The 23,577-nt window shown below is 34.6% G+C and overlaps 2 protein-coding genes and 1 pseudogene across 5 annotated transcripts; 2 read left to right on the top strand and 1 right to left on the bottom strand.

Annotated features, from left to right (window-relative positions):
* Nucleotides 1-1,109: 1,109 nt before the first annotated feature.
* LOC118039217 (large ribosomal subunit protein uL14mz-like) lies at nt 1,110-2,719 on the bottom strand (annotated as a pseudogene).
* A 5,437-nt stretch (nt 2,720-8,156) lies between these two features.
* On the top strand, nt 8,157-16,844 carry LOC118039216 (inactive poly [ADP-ribose] polymerase RCD1). Of its 4 annotated transcripts, XM_035045848.2 has the most exons (9): nt 8,158-8,565; nt 9,740-9,858; nt 10,725-10,810; nt 11,647-12,908; nt 13,744-13,985; nt 14,440-14,600; nt 15,268-15,450; nt 15,541-15,636; nt 16,512-16,844. In XM_035045848.2, the coding sequence occupies exons 4-9, from the start codon at nt 11,773-11,775 to the stop codon at nt 16,560-16,562; spliced, it is 1,869 nt and encodes a 622-aa protein (XP_034901739.1). In that variant the 5' UTR covers nt 8,158-8,565; nt 9,740-9,858; nt 10,725-10,810; nt 11,647-11,772; the 3' UTR covers nt 16,563-16,844. The 4 variants fall into 4 exon arrangements, with proteins under 4 accessions (XP_073263301.1, XP_034901739.1, XP_034901738.1 ...); XM_035045847.2 differs by lacking the exon at nt 10,725-10,810; XM_073407200.1 differs by lacking the exons at nt 10,725-10,810; nt 15,268-15,450 and having other exon boundaries at nt 8,157-8,565.
* On the top strand, nt 12,999-23,250 carry LOC118039214 (uncharacterized). The gene is made up of 6 exons (XM_035045843.2): nt 12,999-13,008; nt 19,906-20,047; nt 20,137-20,261; nt 20,595-21,214; nt 22,334-22,451; nt 22,821-23,250. The coding sequence occupies exons 2-6, from the start codon at nt 19,973-19,975 to the stop codon at nt 22,861-22,863; spliced, it is 981 nt and encodes a 326-aa protein (XP_034901734.1). The 5' UTR covers nt 12,999-13,008; nt 19,906-19,972; the 3' UTR covers nt 22,864-23,250.
* The last annotated feature ends 327 nt before the right edge of the window (nt 23,251-23,577 follow it).

Genomic DNA, 23,577 nt, shown 5'->3' with positions numbered 1-23,577 from the left:
TGCATGAGAAGAGTCGTCATTAGGTCAGTGAACATCATTAATTTGAAACCGGTTTTAGTGGGACTACCACCAGGACTGTTTAGGATTGTCCTTCAGAAACAGAATCTTAGTTATGGTATTTAGTAGTTAAAGAGCAATAATTTTGGTCCAGCAGAACTTGTTATGGTTGTTAGTGGTTACGAAATTAATAGATGGCAAGCAAGCAGGAGTTCTGTCACGACAAAAATGGGGGTTCTGTCGTGCTCGTGGACCCAAGATCCTGGCTAAATTAGCATAAAAAAACAAGCCCAGCCTGCGAATCTGGACGAGTGGTAGTTAAACTAGGCTCGGCCCATTTTCTTATTTTACCATCAGAAAATTTTGCTAGATACGAAAACAACAATCTTTTTCAAAATATTTCCTGAAATTACTTATAAGAATCATCGCAACCATGGGATCCGTCCATGATATTCACTGACAGGGTTGAACTTGCGAAGAGGGCAAGTGCTCATCCAAGCATGGAAAACAAATTTTGAACCTGTACGCTTCTGAGAAAGCTAGCCTCTCATGAACTCACCTGTCTGAAGCAAGACTTGCATTAGACGTGGTATTTTAGCATGAGATGAAGAAAAACCCGAGGTGTTTTGTTCGTTTTGAATTCTCTCGAACATTCGAAATGGCGAATTACGATGATTTAAACGCTAGTTTGCTCCATTTTTTTAGCATCACATTTGAAGTCCCCTGAACATGAGCGCTGAAAGACTTGTCATGAGGAAACGAAGAAAATGATGGATTTCCCAGTTGGTGGGTTTCATAGACAGGGGCCCTTTTATTCTCAATAAAAAAGAATGACTATATGATTGAAAAAAATAGGCTGGTGAAGACTTGCCACATTCTTTTTTGCAGTCCGCCCAAGAGCCACTATCCGTCAGTTTAATTATGTTAATATATATAATTTAACTTGTTGGATTTTAAATTTATTTTTTTAAAAAAATTACTAGTTTTAAGTATTATAAATCTTAGAATCACTTGAAACTTATATAATTATTAATTTTAGTATTTTAAAAAGTTAATCAAGATACATATAAACTAACTTCAAAAGGCAGGGTACTCAGCGATCAGCACTTCAATTAGGACAGGAAGGATACAAGCAGAAACTACATAAACGGCATGCGATAACTAGTTGCTTGGCACTGGATGCAATAACATTCTTCTAGAAAAGACAACAATTTTGATCTTTTAAAAAAAAAAAAAACTAAAACCCTTGTCATTTTGTTTTTTATTATTATTATTATTATGAATAACTCTACCAGATGTCGAGAAGATAGGAACCAGGGTAATCCATATTTCAGGCAATAAGCTCTGCCAGAGCAAGGGTTTTGTCATGCCTCTTCTTCCTCAGCTCATGTGGAACTGGCCCAAAAACCCTGCTTCCCTTTGGCTGGCCTTCCTTATCAATAATCACAACCGCATTGTCATCAAACTTGACCTCAATCCCATCAAAACGGCCACGGTGTATTGCAGCATGCACAGCAACACGACTCACCACCTTGCCTTTCTTCACTTTTCCAATTGGAATAGCTACCTTTACAGATGCAATTATGGTGTCCACCAATCTTGCCACTTCCCCTTCAAAGGTTGCATGCACATCACCTTTTTTGCCCTGGGGTTATCCACAACCTTGAGAACAGTCCTCATCTGTATGAAAGTCCTTTGTTGCTGTAAAAGTGCAGCAGGACATTCAGGACATGATCAGAAAGAGGAATAACAGAGAAGACGCAACTAATTAATCCTAGCAATAACTGGTAGAGAAACAACCTTTCCCCCACTGTTTTAAGTTCTTTCCAAGAAAACAAGGCACAAATGTAAATCTCTCAGATTGAAGGCAGGAAAACATGGTTTTTTTCATGAGAACATGTCTCTTCCCAGCCATTCACATAGAAAATAGCAGAACTCCTTCACAATTTTAGAACCTTGCAAAAGCCGATTGACTTGACAGCCTCTTGCACATCTAAATGCAACTTTTTCAAGTATATAGGAAATATACCTCACAATTTCTTAAACTTCCACAATACAAGAATGAGCATTTAATTAAATCAAAGTACACAAAGAAATGATCTAACCTGAGATAAGAAATCGCTCCATGTCATTTGATTGGATGTGCTTAGTAAACTAGTTACATTGTTGTCAAGGCCCCCGAGCAATCGATGGCCCCCTAGTTTTATTTTCCGACACATCATACAGATTTACAGGCAGACAAGTTATAGTCTCATCAACAAGCTTAAGATGCACACGACCCAAGCTTGATGAAGAGCCTTTGAGCTGCAAATAACTGCTTTCCTTGAGCATAAATTTGAATGTAAAATCCCCAGAATCAAATGACCCAATATCCAACTCGGCTAAAGTAGTTAAAAACCTTATAAAGCCAAGGAATCCTATTATTGTATCGTAGTCGTGAACATCCAAGCTCCATAACTAGGAGAAGATTAAAAAGTACGGAGAAAATCAAGATTCTAAAAAAGTTAACAACAGCACAAAAACTTGTAAATGAAAAGGAAAGAAGGAAACCCAGCAGCGTAACACTGTAACAGGGAATCACGTACCGACGAGAGGATATAGAAACGAGACTGGCAGCCATTTGTCTACGCAATACGACAAATCTTGGGCTCAAACGAGAAGAGAGTTGGCGAAACTTACAAGTGATGGCTGCTTGGAATGTACACTGTGCTGAAGAGGGTTTCTCTTTCTCTCTTATTTTATTTTTCAATATTATGAACTTGGGCTAGGTCCCTCTCTAGAAAGAGCTTGGGCTGGGTCAGTCTGAATTATATACTGTATTTAGGGCCCCAAGTTGGACAGATTGAATTTACCCATTTGATGTTTATTTTAAAAAAATATTAAATTATTTTTTTCAATAGTTTTAACATATTAATATTAAAAATTAAATAAAATTAAGTGGTGTAGCTTTTGAATTTATAAGAAATATATAAAATTATCTAATTAAATTAGTTAAATGAGTGGTTGAAAATATAATTGTATTAATATACCTAATAAATAGTGTAAAACACCTCCACCACTACTAAAATATATTAAGTCACAGCCCATTTTATATTGTAATAAACTAGTCATATAACTCGTGTTTTGCCATGAGTTAGATAATTTTTAATTTTTATAAAAAAATTTATACATACAAGTTTTTTCAATGCATTTATATAGTTTAAAAAATTCAAGTTCAAATTAAAAAAAATCATATATACATGTAATCAAATAAACTGAGAAAATAAATAAATAATCATTAACGATATCTAAAAATAAAACTTGAAAAATCAAAAGACAAGTATAGATCAAGATATTTAATCTTGAAACTCGAGACATTTACCTGGTTGTATTTGCTAAATTTATTTATTAAAATAATTTTTTTATTTAAACAAATAATAATAGAAATGAACACAAATTAAATTGATCGAATAAAAAGAAAAAAAATCATGAAATGATGCACATATTAGAAATATTATCAGAAAATAATTTTTTTATTTTCAAATATAAAGTTTATCCATAAAAAAAATAAAAAAAAAATTATAAACTAATTATAAAAACTCTTCAAATTTAAATGCATAACTAAAACAAATCGTCATTTTGAAGGAGGCTTTCTGAACAAAATAAGAGAGAAAAGGGGTATTAATTTAAATATAAATTCAAATAATTTGGAGAAAAGACCATAAAAAAATTAAAAAAAGAAAAAAAAATGCAAAAGTCAGGCGTTATTGGGCCTGACAAGCTAAGCCAACCTGCTTGTCCTATTTTATCAAAGCCCATGCACGGGTCTGCATTGATATACTCATGGTATTGGGCTCTTAATTTTGTTTGTTTGCAATTAGGGTGGACGAAATTTTTTTGTGAAAAACAATTAGACGATGTATTGTTTGATTTGCTTAGATTCCTGCCACAAAGTTTTTTTTATCTAAAAACTTGTTTTTCAATCTTTTTTTTTTTCAACCCAAGACACCTATAAAAACATTATATGAACCGTGATAAATCTATATACGGAATCAAAAAATTAAAAAAAAACCGCTCTAAAAATCAAAAACATCTAGAATTCAAAAATTAACCTAAGCCCAAATATGTTTTTTAATGAACTTTAAAGGTACAAATACACTTAAGATGAGCTTCCCTCATTAAATGAAATTATTTGACACAAATATAGTTCGTTTTAGTGACCTGAATCGGTGTCAACAATATTTTTTCTATTTTTACTACTAGAATCCAACCACCTCTCTCTTTCATCTCTCAACCAAGGGACTAAAAACCAATAACAAAAAAATTATTGTACTAAAATTAAATTCAAAAAATATCAAGGTAATGAAATTGTATAATTTCTGTTATTTTTAAAGTTCAGGAACCAAGATGTATCTTTTGCGAAACTCATAGCATGTCCCCATGTTTAACACCTTTTCATTTTGGTCCCTCTTCTTTTCATCCTATCTTTTTTTTATAAGAAATAAAAATCAATTGATCTTTAATTAGGACTAAATCATTGGAATACAAAATTCAAGGATAAAATTAAAAAAATATAAAATTCTACACAACCCACCCGCAATTATATGTGAAAGAACGGAGCCTTGCATAATGAAAAAGCCCACGCTTTTTAGAGTAGTACTTAATTATTTTGTATAAGTTGTAGTCATAACTAATTTATAGTATTGTGTTATGTTGTGGATTGAATTAAAAAATAAACGTAAAGGATAAATCTATAGGCATTGCTAATGTATTTTTAAGCATCGACAAACTTCGATGAAATTAAAAAAAAATAAGATGATCGGGATGGAAAAAATTAAAGGATAAAAAAAAGGAATTACTTTAAAATTCACAATTAGCTTACCTACACTCCGCCACGTGTTAGATCAAAAGCATGGGTCAAATTAAAAGTAAATTTTGATCACAAAAAAAACATATTTGTAAGCAATGTTAATGTTTTGATTAATTTTCATATAAGATTGAAGATCCTTTCTCAACTCGAGTTTTAAACTATTGGGTTGGAATTGACTTTTATATAACTTGGTCTACCAATCAAGTCGTAGCGTGACACAATCGACCTTGCAAAACTCCGATTTTACTTACAAAATGTCAAGGATGACATTTTAACAACGTTTTTTAAACTATCTAAATGATGATATTTTGAATCGATTCGGCTTAACCTGTCAAACACATAGCCTAGTTAGAACAATTTTATTTTTTAAAATCATTTTTTATATAACTACATGATAATTAAAATATGTATGTGTGGGATTACTTGCCTTTATTTATATAAACAAAAGAGGGGATAGATATACATAGAAAAAGAAACTACATCCTTGTCTATTAGTTTAGGACCTAGATCTTTAGAAACCAATGGTCTTTACCACCTAACCACGACATTTTTTTTTGTAAGAAATTATTTGATTTTTTTCCTCGTGTTATTCTTATATTGTTTTGGTATGTTAATATTAAAAATAAAATAATAATAATATATTTTTTTAATATAAATTATAAATGAAAAACACTTTGAAAACACAACCATTATCATATTCCCAAACATCCATACATTATTGTTGTCTACTAGTTCTAAACCAGATCTCCAGAAACCACCATGCTTTTAAGTTTTAACACTCGACTAAAACATTTATTTTCGATACAAATATACATTATTCTTTCAGTTTTAAACCCGAGATATCCAGAAACCAACACTCCTTTACCACTTGATTGCAACAATTTATTTGAAACAAATACACATCGATATTATATTATACAATTTAACACAATTTGTCCTAAATATTTTAGATATGACATGGATACGATCATGGTTCAGTCACATGCTTTAGGTGATTAAAGACCTGTTTGTTTCTGCGTTTTAAAAGCGTTTTTTTTTTAAATTTATTAACTTCAAATAAAAAAATAAAAAAAATCATTGGCATGTATTTTAGCACAAAAAGTTATTTGAAAAGCAACCGCAACCGCAACCACACTGCCAAACAAGCTCAAAGAGCATAATTAATCTAGTAAATAAATAAATAAATTCAATAATGTTAAAATATGTGTTAAATAATTTAACATGAAAATGAATATTAAAATTACCCTTGATTCTATGATCATTCCACTTTGTTGATGATTTTCAATTTGAGTAACAAATCCAACAAATTTACTGACTTTTTTTATTTATTTCTTGCCATTTACTTGAGATGCTTATTTGGGAACCATTATTTAAGTTTCCTCCATTCTCTACAAAGTAAGCATGTATGCGAGCCTAGAATTGTTTTGTTTGTTGTTCAACTCCTGTAATTGGATCCTTGCTTGTATTTAACCATATAGAGACAAGTAAACAATATTCTTCTGGTGAAAAGTTCTTACTTCTTTGTGATTTTTTATTGTATGGACATTTAAATTCGAGTATGTTAAGTCATTAATTAATTGATTAGAATCGCTTAGTTGAAAGATAATATCTTCTGACTTGCTCGTAAAAAAGTTAGTAAAAGAGCTTGGAAAATTTGAATCCATCTACATTTTTTTTTTATAAAAAACTCAAGTTAAAACCTTATAAAAAGGTGTAAAGGAAGCTCACATTCAATGTCTAGCAAATTTATAATTTCCATACATGTGAATTAACAATAAGAATTGCCTTGTACTTGTTTTAACATTAATCTAATCATACAATCAATCTAATCACTTGGTTTTGTTGTATTTTTTACCAAGACAAAATATAATTGACCTCAAATTAAAATAGGTAATCAAAAATAAATTTAAGATATGTCACTCCATGTTTTTATCAATATCAGCTACCATCATTACTTCCTTTCAATTTTATGAAAGATAATAATAAAAATAAAAATTGTCTTTCTTAACCCAAATCAAAAACATAAAATAACAAAGAAATAAAAATAATTACAAATAGCAAATAAAAATCAAGAGATGCAAAAAAAAAAAAATAGAAAAAGTTTTTAAGTGAACATACCTTTTGATTTTAACTAATTAACACAATCAATGTTATTAATTAACCGGTGAACAATTGATTGTTTTTCTAAATTAGAAAGAAGGGTGAAATTTACAAGTAATTTTTTTCCCTTCTGTTTTGCTTAAATGTTGTTTTCTTTTGTTCGTTCTGCTTTTAAATGAAAAAAAATTAACGTTGGCCAACAAATATAAATCAACAGAGAAAAAAAAGGTAGCCAACACTGTTATTTATATTTGTCTTTTGCTACAGAGAAATGTAGAAATAACATTTATTGTGTTCAACAGCTATTTTAGCTGTTAATTTAGCTGATCGGTTGGAGTGGATAAAAACAAACAAAAAAGCTAAAAGTACAATATTTTCCTTTTGCCTATTCTTTTAGCTTCGGTAGCTAGCACTATTATTTACACTTGTCTTTTGCTTCAAAGAAATGTAGAAATAGTATTTACTGTGTTCAACAACTATTTTAGTTGTCAATTTAGCTGGCGGGTTGGAATGGACAAAAACAAAAAAAAAAAACTGAAAGTACAATATTTTTTTTTTTTCCTGTTCTTTTAGTTTTCCGATTGAAAATGCTCTAAGCCGGCCAAGTTGATCCATTGGTATAATAAAGTAATGATTATTTTTGTATGGTGTTATAAACCTAAAAATGTCTCAATATTTTAATAAGGTCCATGCAAAGTTACCCTCTAGCAATCCTTTTTTTTTTTTTTAATGAATTAACCGCGTTCAAGACTTAAATCACATGACTATATACACACCCAGAAAAAAAAATGAAAATGTTTTCGGTTGTTCAAAAGGTGTCCATCGAAGGGACTGGGTTTATGTTTAAATAAATATATTTCGAAAATAATAATCTCCATTTTTGTTCCGTTAAAAAGAAGACGAGCAGCTGATTTTGAAACTGGGTGTCAGGAGGAGCCCCACCAACCGTTGTACAAAGACCGTATCGGCACGTACCCCTTTCGTATTCCGATTAATAAGTTTATTTATTTATTATTTTATCGTTCCGTTGGCATCAAGAAAAGAAAGATTGACATGAAACATCTGGCAAAATTATCTTCTACGCCCGTGGGACCCACCTACTATTCATTAAAATCCCAACATCACCCTCTCCTTAATCTCGTATTCCCGAAACTACCCTCACTGATAATTAAACTCTCAACATAACAACTGATCACATCTTAGTTCTCACCCTTTCCTTAGTTTAAAATAAGCCGACACACAACTACTCCCAAACACCACGTAGCCCTAACATTATCTCCAAGGAACGCTGGGGGCATTTTGAGTGGTCTTTCTTGCTTTCCGCGCAAGGAAGTTAAAGACACGCGCAGCAGGGCGGTGAGTTGATTCAATTCATTAGAGCGAGAGAGAACCACAGAAAACAAAAAAGGACCGCCGACTTAAAAATATTACCCCGTCAACGCCAAGGTTTCTCTTAGACTCATCAACGGTGCCGTATAATTGCACTGTTCCTCTTCTAGTGAGTTAGGGTTTTCTCTCTGTCTGATAAGCGCACCGATCTCTCTCTTATGTCCTTACAGAAATTTAGAAAATCAAACCTCGCTAGATCAAAGTAATTAGTCTCTAGGTATCGTTGACAGGTAATATTGTTTCTATTTTCTCTCTCTCGTCCTTTTCTCTTGTTATGATTCTTTGATCTTGAGAGACAATTGATTAGATCGGGTTTGATTTTCAGTTTTATCTGTTTTTTCTAGTTTGTTTTGTTGATTGATGTGAGTTTTATGCGTTGATTTTGAGGAATTTTGTTGTTACCTGTGGAATTTATTTTTCACCTTGGATTAGGGTTTTGAAAGTTTTATTTTGTGAAAAGTTGTGTGATCGAGGTAAGATCAAGGTCAAGAGTCTTAAAAAAGGTTAATATTAATTTTTTTAAAAAATTGAGATGATTTTGGGGTTATGATCTGTTTGTTTCTTTGGAGTTGAATTATTAATCCTTTAGATTTTTTTTTGGCCTTGCTTTGATTTAGTTTTTAATTCATAATACTCTAAAAATTAAGAGAAATTTTGACTAAAATATTGAAAATCATAGGGGCCGTGGCTGAAGTTTATGGACGATTTGGGTTCTGATTTGTTTGGTTACAAGAAGATGAATTGAATTTGTTTTCCTAAGAATTAATTGTGCTTTGCTTTGATTATGTTTTCCAAATAACTGAAAAGTTGAATTTCTTGGTTGAGCAAGCAAATATACTGAATTAAATTAAGACTCCAAACAGAAGAATACGAGTGTGTGCGCATGTAAGGGCGTATGCCCCCCTGTTGAAAAGCAAATTAGTTATTGGAATTTGAAGCGAGGGTTTTGTGTTTCCCTAAGAATTAATTGTGCTTTGCTTTGATTATGTATTCCAAATAACTGAAAAGTTGAATATTTTGGTTGAGCAAGCAAATATACTGAATTAAATACGTGATTATCTACTTAAATTAAGACTCCAAATAGAAGAATATGAGTGTGTGCGCATGCCCCCCTGTTGAAAAGCAAATTAGTTATTGGAATTTGAAGCAAGGGTTTTGTGTTTTCCTAAGAATCAATTGTGCTTTGCTTTGATTATGTATTCCAAATAACTGAAAAGTTGAATTTTTTGGGTTGAGCAAGCAAATATACTGAATTAAATACATGATTATCTACTTAAATTGAGACTCCAAATATAAGAATACGAGTGCGCGCGCATGCAATTTCGTATTCCCCCATGTTGAAAAGAAAATTAGTTATTGGAATTTGAAGTAAGGGTTTTGTGCGCTGTTATTTCGATTGTATAGGAGCGGAGCTACTCAAGGCAGTAAAATAAATAATGAAGTGGCTACATCTGTAATTTCGATACGATTATATTGAAGGGGAACATGTACAAAATGAACAGTAACAGCAGTATTATTATTAGGTATGTCTTTCTTTTTGCTTATTATGTCCATCTAATTGTTCTCTTGATTTGTCTACTTTGTTATTGAATCTGAAATCTCTTTTTTATGCAAGCAATTTTTTGGAATTATATTTCTTGATGTGAGTAGTGGCAATATTTGCATGGAAAAGTTTTCTGCTATAGGTCTCACTATGTTTACCATGCATGTTTGTCAAAAATCTATTATGTAAGCATTTCTGCTGGCATTTTATGCTGTTTTCAGGGAACTTAGTGTTTTATACTTCTATGGCATATTCTTCAATCAGTGTATTTCTTTATTAGAAACCTTTTGTGCCAGGCTTCTCTTATATAATTGAGAAACCATAATGAAGCCTGAAAAATCTGGAAGTTGTTCATTTATTGATCATGTGAATGGAGATATTCTGACAACGTTCAAAATAGCAGCCTCAAAAATACCAAGTTAAAAGAAAGTGTCATGGTCAATGGAAAGGTTTCCATGCAATTTTCTTACAGAAAGTTTTTAGCATGCTGTTCCTTGAACCAATGTCTGCTGTAACATTTTCAGTCCTCTGCTCTACCAGCTGTGTGCAATCCCAAGCATTTGCGACACATCCGGCTCTTCATTTCTTTAAAACTCATTGGTTCATTTGCCTAAACCCTTTTGTTGGTGGGTAGTCTTGACTCATATATGTGATTTAAGTTGTGATAAAGAAATAGGTAAAACTTGTATGCTCAAAGCTATCAACATGCGTGGTTTGAGCTGTGATAAAAATAAAAAAAGGTGACCTTTTTTTTTCTCTTAGCTTTGCTTGCTTTTGTCTAATATTTTGGAGTACGAAAACCAAATATTTCTAGTCTTAAAAGTATCTGTTTGGTTGTTCAATTAGGCTTTCCAGTTCAGTGACTAGAACTTCTTCACTGCCTCTGAGTATACATCCAGTTCTAGGAAACACTATCTTCAGTTATCTTTGTGGTAAGAGCTATGACCTCTTGTGTTGTTGGCCAGAAGAATAAAGCTGCCTGAAGGCACTAATTCTTTATTGAATTAGTTGATCCTAATTATTCTTTTCTAACCTCCTGTAGTCATCTTGTTTTGTAACTTTGAAGTGTGATTGTTTAATGAATCGATAATTCATTTGTTATAGGTGTGGAGGCAAGTTACTAGCAGATTTCTATATATATTAGGGAACAGTTACTGCAACTTCCATGCAGTTTGTCTTTGAGTGAAAGTTGTTTTAGGGTAGAAGACGGCATGTGGAGTCTCTCATTTGCTATAGGCATCAAAGCAGGTTACTATTACTTCGACATGTATTAGGAGTGGCTTGTACAACTTCCCTTTGGTTATTCTTCAAATGAAAATTGTTTCTGGTTAGGAGACTACATGGGAAGTATTTATTTTGTAAGCTATATGTTGCTTGAATGAAGATAGTTGTCATATTTATAAATTGATTATTGCTCCTCAAAGCAGATTGTACCTTTTTAAGGTAGATAACATAACACGCTCTCATCTCCATTTCATAAATCACCATGGTTGTCCATTTAGTTAGACTATGATGTTGAGCAGTTTTAAGTGCTCTGGCTTCTGTTTTTCTGCTTCGAGATCCAAAACTATGTGCTTTTCCAGGCAAAGAGGACCACAGTGATTTGCTACTTGCTTAACAATGTGGCATTTACTGGTATTTGTATCACACTGGATTGATTGCATCCTTGTGCATGAATTGGTTTGTAGATCTGTATCTTTTGTGTATAATGTGGTGCTGTGTGGATTTTACATGTGATCAAATTTCCTGACAAATGTTTGTTATCCAGGATTTGCCAGTCATCTTCAATGGCATCGTGTCTTTGAAACTGGCTGGAGGCTAGTTTTGTTGCTTCTTTTTAGCTTTGAACTTTTGGATTTAAAGTTGTTGATAAGGATTAATATAGTCGGTAGAAATGGAAGCCAGGATCGCAAAGGTGTTGGATAGTAGTCGTAGAGTTATGCTTGGGGTGAAGAGAAAACGAGCATCCCGCTATGCAGCATGTTTTTCTGGTGCTTCTCATACAGTGTTGCCTGAGTGGCTCACTCCGAATTCAATCCATAAGCCAGGGAAACGCAAGAAATTGGACGGAAGCCAGAGCAAGCCTTGGAGCTGTGGGCATCCTTCTAGACGGTCTTTACTTCGGTGCTACTCAAACTTCACGAGGACTGGGGTGCCACAGCGTCTGATGTGTTATCAGAATGAGGAATGGACTGATTTCCCTAAGGATCTTGTTACTTTGGTTAGGAAAGATCTTCAAGGGAAGAAGGCAGTTGTTGAGGTTGAGTTGGAGGGCCGCCGCTATGTTATCGACTTCTTGCATATGTTGCGAATGGACATGAAGACAGGTATTCAGCAACCAATTGCCTGGATTGATGAAGCAGGTGGCTGCTTCTTTCCAGAAATCTATGCTGATGAAGATGAACCACATCTGTGCTGCCAGCATGATTGTGCGAAAGATCAAGGGTCCATTTTTAGAGAGCCTCCTGGGTCCCATGAGATCAAGCTGCAGCTTGAAATTGATATAAATGGAGGGGATCAGTCAAAGGTGGAGTGTAGTGGAGAGTCAAATGGTCTTGTCAAGCATATCCAAATTGCTCAAAAGCCTACGAGCGACCACCATCTTGTAGAAGTGGGGGATAGTTACAACAGGAAGACTGGTGAAAAAATTGTTGAATCTAGTGAGGAAAATCAACAGATTAAAGCAAATTTAGTCACTGGGACCGAATCTTTTACACAAATGTTGGATTCTGATACTGTGAAGAAGATCTTTGTTACAAGTATGAACCCTTTTGGTGGTGCAGACATATTAGATATTTATCGCTGCTCTAGTCCTTTAATGCCAGTTCGATTTGAGCTTTTCCAGAAGCAGATTGAACTAACAGGGAAATATCGTGGAGATGCAAATGTTCGATATGCTTGGCTTGCTTCTTCCAAAGGAGCACTCTCCACTATCATGTTGTCTGGGCTTGGACATTGTGGGCCATGCACAACAAAGTCCGAACATGGCATTGGTGTTCATCTCTCTGCAGCAAACTTTTGTCACACCAGGTTGGATGTTTTTCCTGTTTTATCATTTCATCTAACGTGGAAAAAGCCAGCTGTATTCTAACTATAACACCAGTAGATCATCATGTTAAACAGGGAATTAAGTTTTTTAAGGTAAAATGTTCACTTTCCTCTAGACAGTAGCTCTAGATTGGCTCGAAAATTGCCCTCTTCTTTTAATAGAAGAGCTCCTTTTGCTTGTCAGTCTGATTTTGGAAAGTTAATTTGGAGATTGCTAAACTTTCCATGCTATTCACTAATGCTATAAAATTATGTGTTGCTCTGCAATCTTTTATTGTTCAATACAGTTATCTTATTAGATTTAGCCAAATTACTTATAATAGGGTTGTTATCAGGAGCTGCCTATCAATCCTCTCTTTTGAAGACTGTAACATGAACACTGATAAAGCTTCATTTTCGAGTCTTCTCATTTTCTAAGTATGAAGATGCAAATGATTTTTTTGTATATAACTTCATGCATTTCACATATCTTCCATCTATTATATTAGTGTGGAGTTTCCTGGTTTGTGTTTTTCTTATTAAAAATTTCTGAAAAGGAAGAGTTTTGAGTTATTTATTCCTTAAACAGTTTAATCCAGATCAATGCCATGTGTTACCTTGAAATGCTTCTTCAAACCTTTTGTAGTAAGAATTACTTAAAAGATATTTCCATGTTTTGCTGCCTTTACAATGTGCCACCTGCCTTGAGAAGTGCGTGTGATGCTTTTTTGTGATAGCTTTCTTATATGATTGGTTTTAACTTTGTTTTACTATTGATGTTCCTTTTCTTTTTAATACTGTGCTATTGAGGTGGATTCAACTTTTTGTTTGTTTACAGTGCAAATTATTGTGATGTTGACGAAAATGGAGTGCGGCACTTGGTATTTTGTCGAGTAATAATGGGAAAGATGGAGCTTCTTCAGCACGGGAGCCGACAGTTCCATCCCAGTAGTGAGGATTTTGATAGTGGAGTGGATGATCTTGAAAATCCAAAAGAGTATATAGTCTGGAATATGAATATGAACACCCACATTTATCCAGAGTTCGTTGTTAGTTTCAAGTTCACTCCCAACTCAGAAGGTGATATGCTACTTCTTCTAGAGGTGTCAGTTTTGGCACAAACAATTTCAACACACACACATGCACGCATGTATGGCATATAAATATATAGATGTCTTCTAGGATTTGAATGAAATCCTTGCTCTTGTTGGATGTGTGCTCCTCAATCATTAGTGATTTGTTGGATGGAGCATGGCCAATGTATTCTGGTGGTTGGAAACAAGTGCCATTTCAACAGTCCAACCTCCTTGATGCTGAAATTTAAAAGGATGCTAGTTTTAAGATGAGGTTTCATCCATGATGGGGAAATATCCTTTTGGCTGGGTTCTATTACATTCATGAGATCAATCAACATGTCAAGCATTGATTCAATGACTTTGTCAGCAGCGTTATCTGCAGATGCTGTATGAATACCTCTGATATTCTTTTTGGAACTTTTTTAGCACTTTTTTAGCACTTTGTGTTTTTTCTGCAGGGTTTCTGGTTGGGAGTGAGAGTAAGCATTCTGTTTCTGGCGTGACCACTTCTTCTAATGGAGGTCAGGGATGTTTACCAGTTGAGTCCCCTGCAGTTGATCTGAATGTACCAGTAGAGTCTTCTGCAGTTGATCTTAATGAGTCCCCTGCTGCTGATATGGTATGGGTACCTATATTGTTCTGGCACTATCCTTTTTTATGTATATTTGTTGGGTTTCTTTATCCATTGTTTTCTATGCAATACATAGCAGGTGAAAATTTGATGTTGGTTCTGCTTGTTCTATTTGGGGAGACACATGTTTCTTCATTTACCTGCAAAAGTATGGTCAATTTTAGACAAAAGACAACTGACCTTATGCAACAGAAAGCATAAAATATGAAATGAAAGTTGAATGGCTTAGAGTTAATACTTCTAAACTTGAGTCTAACATAGAGCTGCATGTGCAATGAGAAGTTCTGGAAATAACAGCGACTGTTGCGGAGTAGTACATACCTTAAAAAGGAGCGTGACTGAGAAGGCTTTTACTGTTTGTAATTATAAGGGGTAGATAGTATTTGAAGAACCAAAAGCATATTGACTATACTTTTGGTTTTGAACTATGCAAGCTAGAATGATAGATGAACTGTTTAAATAGTAAAAGGCAATCAAACAGCTCCTTACATTGAAAAGTGCAAGCTAGAGTATATGGATATGGTTGCCTGGACATTGAATGTTATTTGACAAGATTACTAATTCAGTATTGTTGACTAGTTTCACTTGGAGCTTTTGGCTCCTTATGTATGTTTATAACTGAGCTACTTAACGGTCAACATTTGTCATCTTCAAGGGTGAAATTCAACCAGTTTCGGGTTCTGGGAGATCTCTTGGAAAATCACCAAGTCTGAGTTCAAGCAATACAAGAACCCCTAAATCTCCATGGATGCCTTTCCCTATGTTGTTTGCTGTGATTTCAAATAAAGTTCCAAGCCAAGACATGGAACTCATAACTAACCATTATGAATTGTTCAGGGTATGTAAAATGGCATGCTCTGCTGTTATCCTTTGTTCTAATTCAAATGTTTATCATGATTAGGTGATCACCTTTTGCTTTCCTTTTCAGGAGAAGAAGATAAGCAGGGAAAATTTTGTCAAGAAGTTGAGGTTGGTTGTTGGAGATGCTTTACTGAAGTCAACAATTACAAGTCTTCAAGGCAAGGTATGTTATATTTTGTGTTCATGTTTTGCCTTATATTGGTACATCCAGTTCTAGTCTTCTGGTGGTATGATTATCAGGTGCACCTTAACTTGCTTAGCTGAAACTTCCTTAGTTTGTTCAGGGGCAGATTTGAAGAGAGCCCCAGCTAAACTATTGGCTACAAAAAATCTAGAACTTCTATTGATGCAGTTTATTCATTGATAGGTTCATTTCCATTTGATTTCAGTTAGAAGTGGAACTTTTGAAACTGATGAACATATGACAGACTTATTCTGCTGCTGCTTATTTATCTCGTTTGTCCCAATGCTACTGTCCTGTTTGTTATGGGAATGTCTTCTGCAACTGTCAGAATTTTAAGTTTAATGGTCTGAGTTTGGTTTTGGTATTGCGGAAACATATTCCATAATTCATGAACATAATCTTTTTAGAGCTATCCTTTCCTTGTATGTCTTTATGAAATGGACTGCTATGAGGAGTATAGCATTGCTCATTTACTTCATCTTCAATAATTTTGTTTTCTCTATGTGCTTTGTTTTGGGTTGGGGAACAGAATTGCTTTCATCTTCAATCAGTAACTTAAGCTGCCTTAGGTTGCATAGCAAGTGCATAAATACTGACCTGTGGCTACAGTAAATGTCTAAGTTAAGGTGTAAAAATTAAAAAAAACTACAGAAAAAGAACGGTGCTGATAAGCCATCCCTGTCATATAATATTTATATTGGCAATTCATACAGAATATATATAGTATGGGAATATCTATTTGCAGGATTAATATTTCTCCATAAATCCGTGTTCTGTCAGAATTAGTAGACTGTCCATTGTGTGAGGGAATCTTGATTTTAATCACCTGACACAGCTTTTCTGGCTTTATGCAGTTGCCATCTAAGCGTGAAGTGTCTGTGGCTAAACCAGCTGCAGAAGGCTAAGTGGTGTTTTGAGCACAGCCAAAGCACCCTTAATGCTGCTGTTTGTCGGAAATTGAGGTGAAGTTTGTTTGATGCTTGCTTGCTAGAATACGTCGACATGAAGTTGTGAATATCCTGTCAAAGGACTGTAGGTCTTAGTTTATCTAGAAACTGCTAGGTTATTTCGTTAGTCACCCTTTTGTTAGTGATGGATTACTTGACTTGCTTATGACTCTACTTGTTTGTCTTGTATTGCTGATCATGTCCCAGCTTGGTTAATAAACACTTGGATTGTTTTGGTGTGGTGGGGTTTTCCTTTAATTGGTGGTCTGAAGCTACTTTTCAAAAGAAACCGCGCATATTATTCTTGAAGAGACAACTATCTAACAAATCTTGAACAGCTTTAACGCCGTTCATTGCTTGCTTGTTTGAACAACGTGTTTTGTCAACTTACAAGGGTCCCACGGGAAGCAGAGGGTTTCCTAAGGTTGGGGAGTGGTGGTCAATAGTGGGCATCGAACTGGGTGGTTGGTGAGAGGTCTGGGTAGCAGAAGATGTGATCCTAAAAAAAAAAAAATAGCATGGTCCAAGAAAAAGCAAGCCTACACACGCTTAGACTTGGAGGTAGCTCGGAATCGAGTTCCAAACAATGATTTACTAAATTTTTGATATTTAAATTAATTTTTTTCTATATTTATATAATTTATAGATTAATTTTTAAAATATATGTTTTCAAGTAAAAAAATATTTTAAAAAATAATTAATATAATTTTGCTCCTGTCCTGTCAATAATTTAAAAAATAATTAAGACATTGTTTTGTTTTGGGATATAATGCATTTTTTTCAAGTATATAAAAATTTGCTATCAACATCATCAACCAAACTTTACGCATGGATGACATCAATGCCCATGGCAAAGAATTTTCGTTGATTTTTTTAATTAATTAAAATGTTTCCAACATCTATTCTTTTCTCTATTTACATGATATTGTTTTCTCGGTTTGAAAACCATATTAGATAATAATATTATTATTTATTTAGGCTTTGATTTTTAAATTATTTATTTTATTAAAAAAAATCAATATGATTTGCCAAGATTAAAAAAAAAGAGTGCAAGCTTTCATTACGTCCTTTTCAATCTTGCTATTCACTTTAAAATCCCATGATTTTTTTATATAATTGAATTTTAATAAAATTCAAGTATTATAAATTTATAACGGATATTTCATTTATGAAGAAAAATTTAAAAGCAAGAGAACAAACTCCATAAAATAAATTTGGGTGCTATACTAACCTTTTCAACATTTGTTTCAAAAACGTTATGGTAAACCATAAATAGTTTAAGGGACACATTATGCAAAATGCATTAGAAAAACATTATAAAGTTTCGTACAGGAATTAATTTTAGAGAATTAAAATATTAAAAAAATATAAATATATTAAAAAACACACAAAAAAAAGAAAGAAAGAAGAAGCTTAGCTGCGTTAGGCCTAGGTGGTGGGATGCTTGGCCCATACTTGTGCCCCTAGGTGGGGGTGAGAAGAAATATGGGACAACGCGTCATCCACCAGTGAATGACACATTGCTTGTTGTAATAACTCTGATGTCCTTTTGATCATTGAAAGATCAAGGGTTGGTTGTTAGTTCCCCGTAATCCATTTTGTTTATCATTTTTCACGCCAAATATAAATCATCCAGAAACTTCTATATACTCGTCTCTAACCTTAAAATACATTTTAATCAACCAAAATTACTAAATAAATAAATAAAAATTTATTTTATCGAGCACGATCTACTCTTACCTCCTATGTCAGAACCTATAAACACCATCGATAAAACTCTCCTTGTTAGGGCAAATCCATCGACACTAATTTCGGCGAGCTTTTGTGGATGGAATGTAACTGGACGTTGTTTCCCCCCCCCCCCCCTTCATATCTTCTGCCGCTTGTTTCTTCCATCTCAATATTTATGAACTATACTTTAAGACAAATATAGTTCAGGTATTAGGCCACACAAGCCTCAAAACCCAAGAATCAAAGCAAAATAATGAGCTTTGACTCTTTTGGGTTTTTTATTTTAAGATTTTCTTGGTTTGATATCTAGATTCGGTTTTTGCAGTTAATTTTATGTGAGGTTTAATTTAATTTAATTATTATTATTATTATTAATGCGGCTACTCGATTAAAGGGGTAGAATTTGTCACTACATTTATTCTTCATTTACAAATGGTGAAGGTAGGACCGCAGTTGTAAAGAGAGTGAGCAGAGTCACAGAGACCATGGCGTCAAGTTAAGCTTTTGATGGGAATCTTCCTTCTTTGCTCTACTCTGAGCAATTTCATAGTGAAAAAGCAGCGACTCAAAGCGCATGCCTAGAAATGAAGATGCCTATACTATCAAGTGTGATAAAACAACAGTGTATACCAATCATTAAAGCAACTCCTGTGATACGCCTTATCAGGAGGCGGACACGTATCTTTGCCCCCATTCTTCAAGGGTGGACTTTGTTGGTTAGCTTCCTCCACAATCTTATGGAACTCAACTGGCCCACCTGGTGGCATTCTTATCAATCTCAGAGGATGCTTCCCTCGAACTCTTCTTTTGCTACTGATTTCCGTGACAACACGATCAGGCACCACGAATGAAATCCCAAACCTTCTTGGCTGAGCTCGAATTGCCCACAAGTTAACTTGCCTCCTTGTTTTTTGTTTTGCTACACCCACAGGTTGCATGATACATATACCAGTGATATCCAATAAATCAAAAGGAAGGAAATTAAGATCACAGGCTAGATTTGATGGCCTTGATTTGGTGTTGGAAGATGATTGAAGAAATTTGCAGAGTTGGGTTTTTGTTTTGGATGAACTTACACAGCTTTTGTGGATACTTTTATAAGCATACCGCGTGTTAAATCTGGTTCTACAAAACATTAAAAAACCAGGGATGCAAGTTCATTTCTGATAGCTTGTTCACTGGTTTTGCTAATGGTTTTATAGCAAAAACAGGCATACAAATCACTATGGCTGGCGCTTGCCCTGTAAGTTTCGACAACTGCCCATGCTCCAAAAAGTCCAACGGTCGAAGTAGTTGGGGATGAGGAATATACGGGCCCCCCAATAGATAGTTTCAATGGGCTGACAATGTACAGATGGTCACACTTTGGGCCCCTAATAGATAGTTTCAATGGGCTGACAATGTACAGATGGTCACACTTTGGGCCCCTAATAGATAGTTTCAATGGGCTGACAATGTACAGATGGTCACGCTTTGGGCCTAAATGGCTGAATTGCTTTGAGATGGTCACTAGGGTGGAGTTCACCACTTGACTCCGCAAGCAGAGGTAGGGAGCAGGGAATTAGAGAGGGAGAGGGAGAGAGAGAGAGAGAGAGGTAGGGTGATTGAGAATTGGGAAGAGAGAGAGGGGAAAGTAAATGGGGAAGGAAGGGGAATTGTGGGATGATTCAGCTCTCATCAACGCCTTCGACGATGCCATGTCTAAGTACAAGGTCCTCTCTCCTTCTCTCTATACTTTTCACTTCTTTTTTTTTTTGAGTTTTATTCCTTGTTATTAATTTTTACTTTTCTAATTTTGCAGAAAATGCATGGAAAGAAAAGAATCCAGGATAAATCAACTGATGGAGGGAAATTTGGTGGCGGCACGGAGGATGAAAACGCCTCTGCTATTACTGGGGTTGATGAAAGTCTGGATGGGACTGTTAAGTAAGTACTGTGTACCTATAGTATAAGCTAGCTTAAATCCCTTTTGGTCCTGGAGAGCTTTATTGTTTTCTCCTTGTATTTATTTTTGAGTTGTTGAAGAATAAGATATGAGAATAACACTTAGATAGTTGATTGGTGCTTTGAGAAAATGGGCTTGAATTTACTTGCAACATTTTCCTATTTGGTATTGATATGAAGCTTAAGTTGAATTTTATATAAAATATAATTTGAGTTCTTGATATAGAGTGCTTATTCACCTGCATGATTCTTTTATTTTTATGGTATCTGCTTTTCTGGGATCTGTTTTCATTTCTTGTGATTTTTAAAATGAAGGGAGGCAGATGAGAACAGCAATGTTACATCGAATACTGTCACAGAATTGGAAGAGACTGAAAACCTTGCACCGGCCAAATTAAATAATTGTGTAGATTCACATGGACCTGAGCCATATGTAGATCCGTCAAATGGTGGTGTTCACGAGCAAACTCTCAGTGGTTTGTATTCACATGGTGCAGAAGATTATAACCAGTTACTCGGCCAGTACTATGAGCTTGAGGAGAAGAGGCAAAGGATTCTACAGCAACTTAATCTGCATGGTGGTTATAACTACCAATATCCTGCTGAAGGTTCAGGTTCTGGTGGTTATTGGGGAGCCTGTTCTGCTTCTCAAGATCAGTCGGTTGCAGCAACCCAAGCTTCACTCTCCCCTCTCATCTGTTCTTGTTGCCCTTATGCTTGTCATTGTTCAGTGGCTCCATGCTCTTCATTCTCATCTTGTACTTTTGGTGGGACATCTCTTGGTAAAGCATGTACTGATTCTTCTGCCATGATGAACCCTGGAAAGTCTTTCCCTCCCGTAGATGATGACATTGTGAAAACTGCAATGGATGCTGCGGAAAGAGCAATGTCATCCATGACAATGAATACTCCTGCTGTCAACTCCAATATAGAAGGTAAACATGGTTTTTTGAAAATGATAAAAATGCCAATCAAGAAAAGAAATGTTTTAGAATTTAACCAGAACTTTGTGGATAATATGGCAGTATTAAGCAGTCGGCTTTGAAATGGAATGTCATTTAGGTTTTATTTCAAGTAACTGGAATAGCGGGCTTGACCGAAACAAATCCTCAGATAGTGAAATGTGTTTTATTTAAATTTTGAAGCATATTTTTACACCTAAAGTACCCCAACCTCTCTATCGAGATACATGCATATATTCGAATTTCTATACACGATGAACTTGCAGTTTAGTTTCTTTAGTTAGGTTATTCATGAATTTAGTTTCTTCAGTTAACTAGTTGTTTTGTTATGTAATAAACTGTTAGTCTAGAAAAACTGTGCTTGCTTCCCAGTTTTCGAGTAATTTAAGTTGTAAGATGGAGCTGTCTGGTTACTTACATAGTATAAATTGACTTAATTATGAAGGTCTCCAATCCTCATCTTGCTACATGAAAATATAGAAAGCAAGAAACTGAGAGAAACAATCACTTACCGTAGAAGAGTTATTTTAAATTTGTGCATCAGTTTGTAAAGGAGAATACTTCACTGTGACAGCTCTTTTTTATGCTACTTGTATAGTCTTTAATTTGAGAGTTTTGGTTCTCATAAAGGAACCATTTACTTTTACCGGAAGACTTTGGCCGGTTGATCTTGAGCTTCATAGGACCTTCTCTGACACCTAGTATTAGCCTTCCAATTTCCATTCAACTCTGAAAAGATTTAAATAATAGTTTCGCTCTTAGAAGAAAAGTTTCTTTTTTCAAAAACTTGAATAAGTGGACATCCTTTTTCTTTCACTGTCTGTTTTCAAAAATTTTACTTATTTTTTCAATAGATTTCGGTCCATGTAATTCAGAGGAACTGATACTACAAATAAAATCGTAAATCTGGGGCAAAACTCTGAGTCAATACTTTGAAAGTGAAGTGGTAGATGATCTTTAATTTTTTTAATAGAACTAGCTTATATGAATGGCTGAGGGAGATAAATTTGAATATGCTCAAGAAATGAAGCGCCCTTTGGATGTGCCTTTGTTTCACTATTGTATTTTTTTTTTTCTTCCACTATTTTGCAGGCAATAAAGCTGAGAAAAGGAAAGATAATGAAGGGGAAATAACTCAAAATACAAGCTCTGAAACAGATCTGACAGTTGTATTAAATGCTTGGTATTCTGCGGGCTTCTACACTGGGAAGTAAGCAGTTTTTTCATGTTTGTTTTTATGAATAAATTGCTTTCTGAATTATCATGGTCTATATTGGAAAATCTAGTTCCAACAGAATGCTTGTCAGGTAGCATGTAAATGGAAAAAAAATGATCCACAAAAATTCATGAGATACAATAATAGCTTAATCTGTATAAAAGAGCAACGTTGATCATGAATTGACTGACTTGAATCCTTGGTGTCTGCTCACCAAAGAATTTTTTGAATCCAACTGATGAGACTCTCTGGTATCAATAAGTATGGCACTTGAGCACCTTGAAGTTTTAACTGATGGTGACAAGTGACTATACAATGTTATGTCCTTTTAACTTATTGAAACTTTGGTGTTCTCTGATATAGGTATCTTACGGAGCGATCCATTGCAAAGAAATGGCATGGCTAAGTATTCTTTATCCATGCAGAGCAGAGGAAAAGTGGTTTTGCAACAAAATTTTGGTCCGATATGGAACACTAGTTTGTAATTCCTTGGTGTAGATTCTGATGTATCACTGATTTATAGTTACCAAAATCGAGCTCAAAAGAAGCAACTTTTGTGTTATAGCTACAGTTGCATAAGTTGGGGTTTTATACCACTTTGCTGTACTCATTACTTCCAGTCAGGAGAAATTATATGGGTCAACTACCATGTGAGGGGAGTCCCCTCACAAGCAGATTCACAATTATGCTTGGAAAAAAAAAAAAACCAAGATTCACTAGGAAAATGCCTCTATAAGGGCATCCAAATCCCAAAATATTATGATATGACCAATTGGTGGTTTGCTTTGATCAATTATGACTACATTCCCTTTTTGGAGAGATCCACGGTGGTTAATTCCGAGGGAAATTCCTGTTTCGAGTCGGCACTTTAGCCTTGATTTTCTGAAAATTTTGTGGAGGCCCTCTCGTTAGTTAATTTGCAGTTTACTCCTGCTAGCGAGCGGCCTTGCCTGAGTCCCCGAATTCAGAGATATCCATCGTCCAACATGATGCCAAGTTCATTTTCTCATGCTCTACTGGGGTTGTACCATGTACTAGAAAACCCTTCTGTTAATTGAACACTTCTATTTTCGATTTCAATCAATGGAGTATAATTTATCTAAATTAAACGGTGTGAATA

Source organism: Populus alba, chromosome 1 (genome assembly GCF_005239225.2).
Source record: "Populus alba chromosome 1, ASM523922v2, whole genome shotgun sequence".
NCBI lineage: Eukaryota > Viridiplantae > Streptophyta > Magnoliopsida > Malpighiales > Salicaceae > Populus > Populus alba.
Note: the sequence above shows the minus strand (reverse complement) of the source record. Positions and strands in the feature narration are given on the sequence as shown.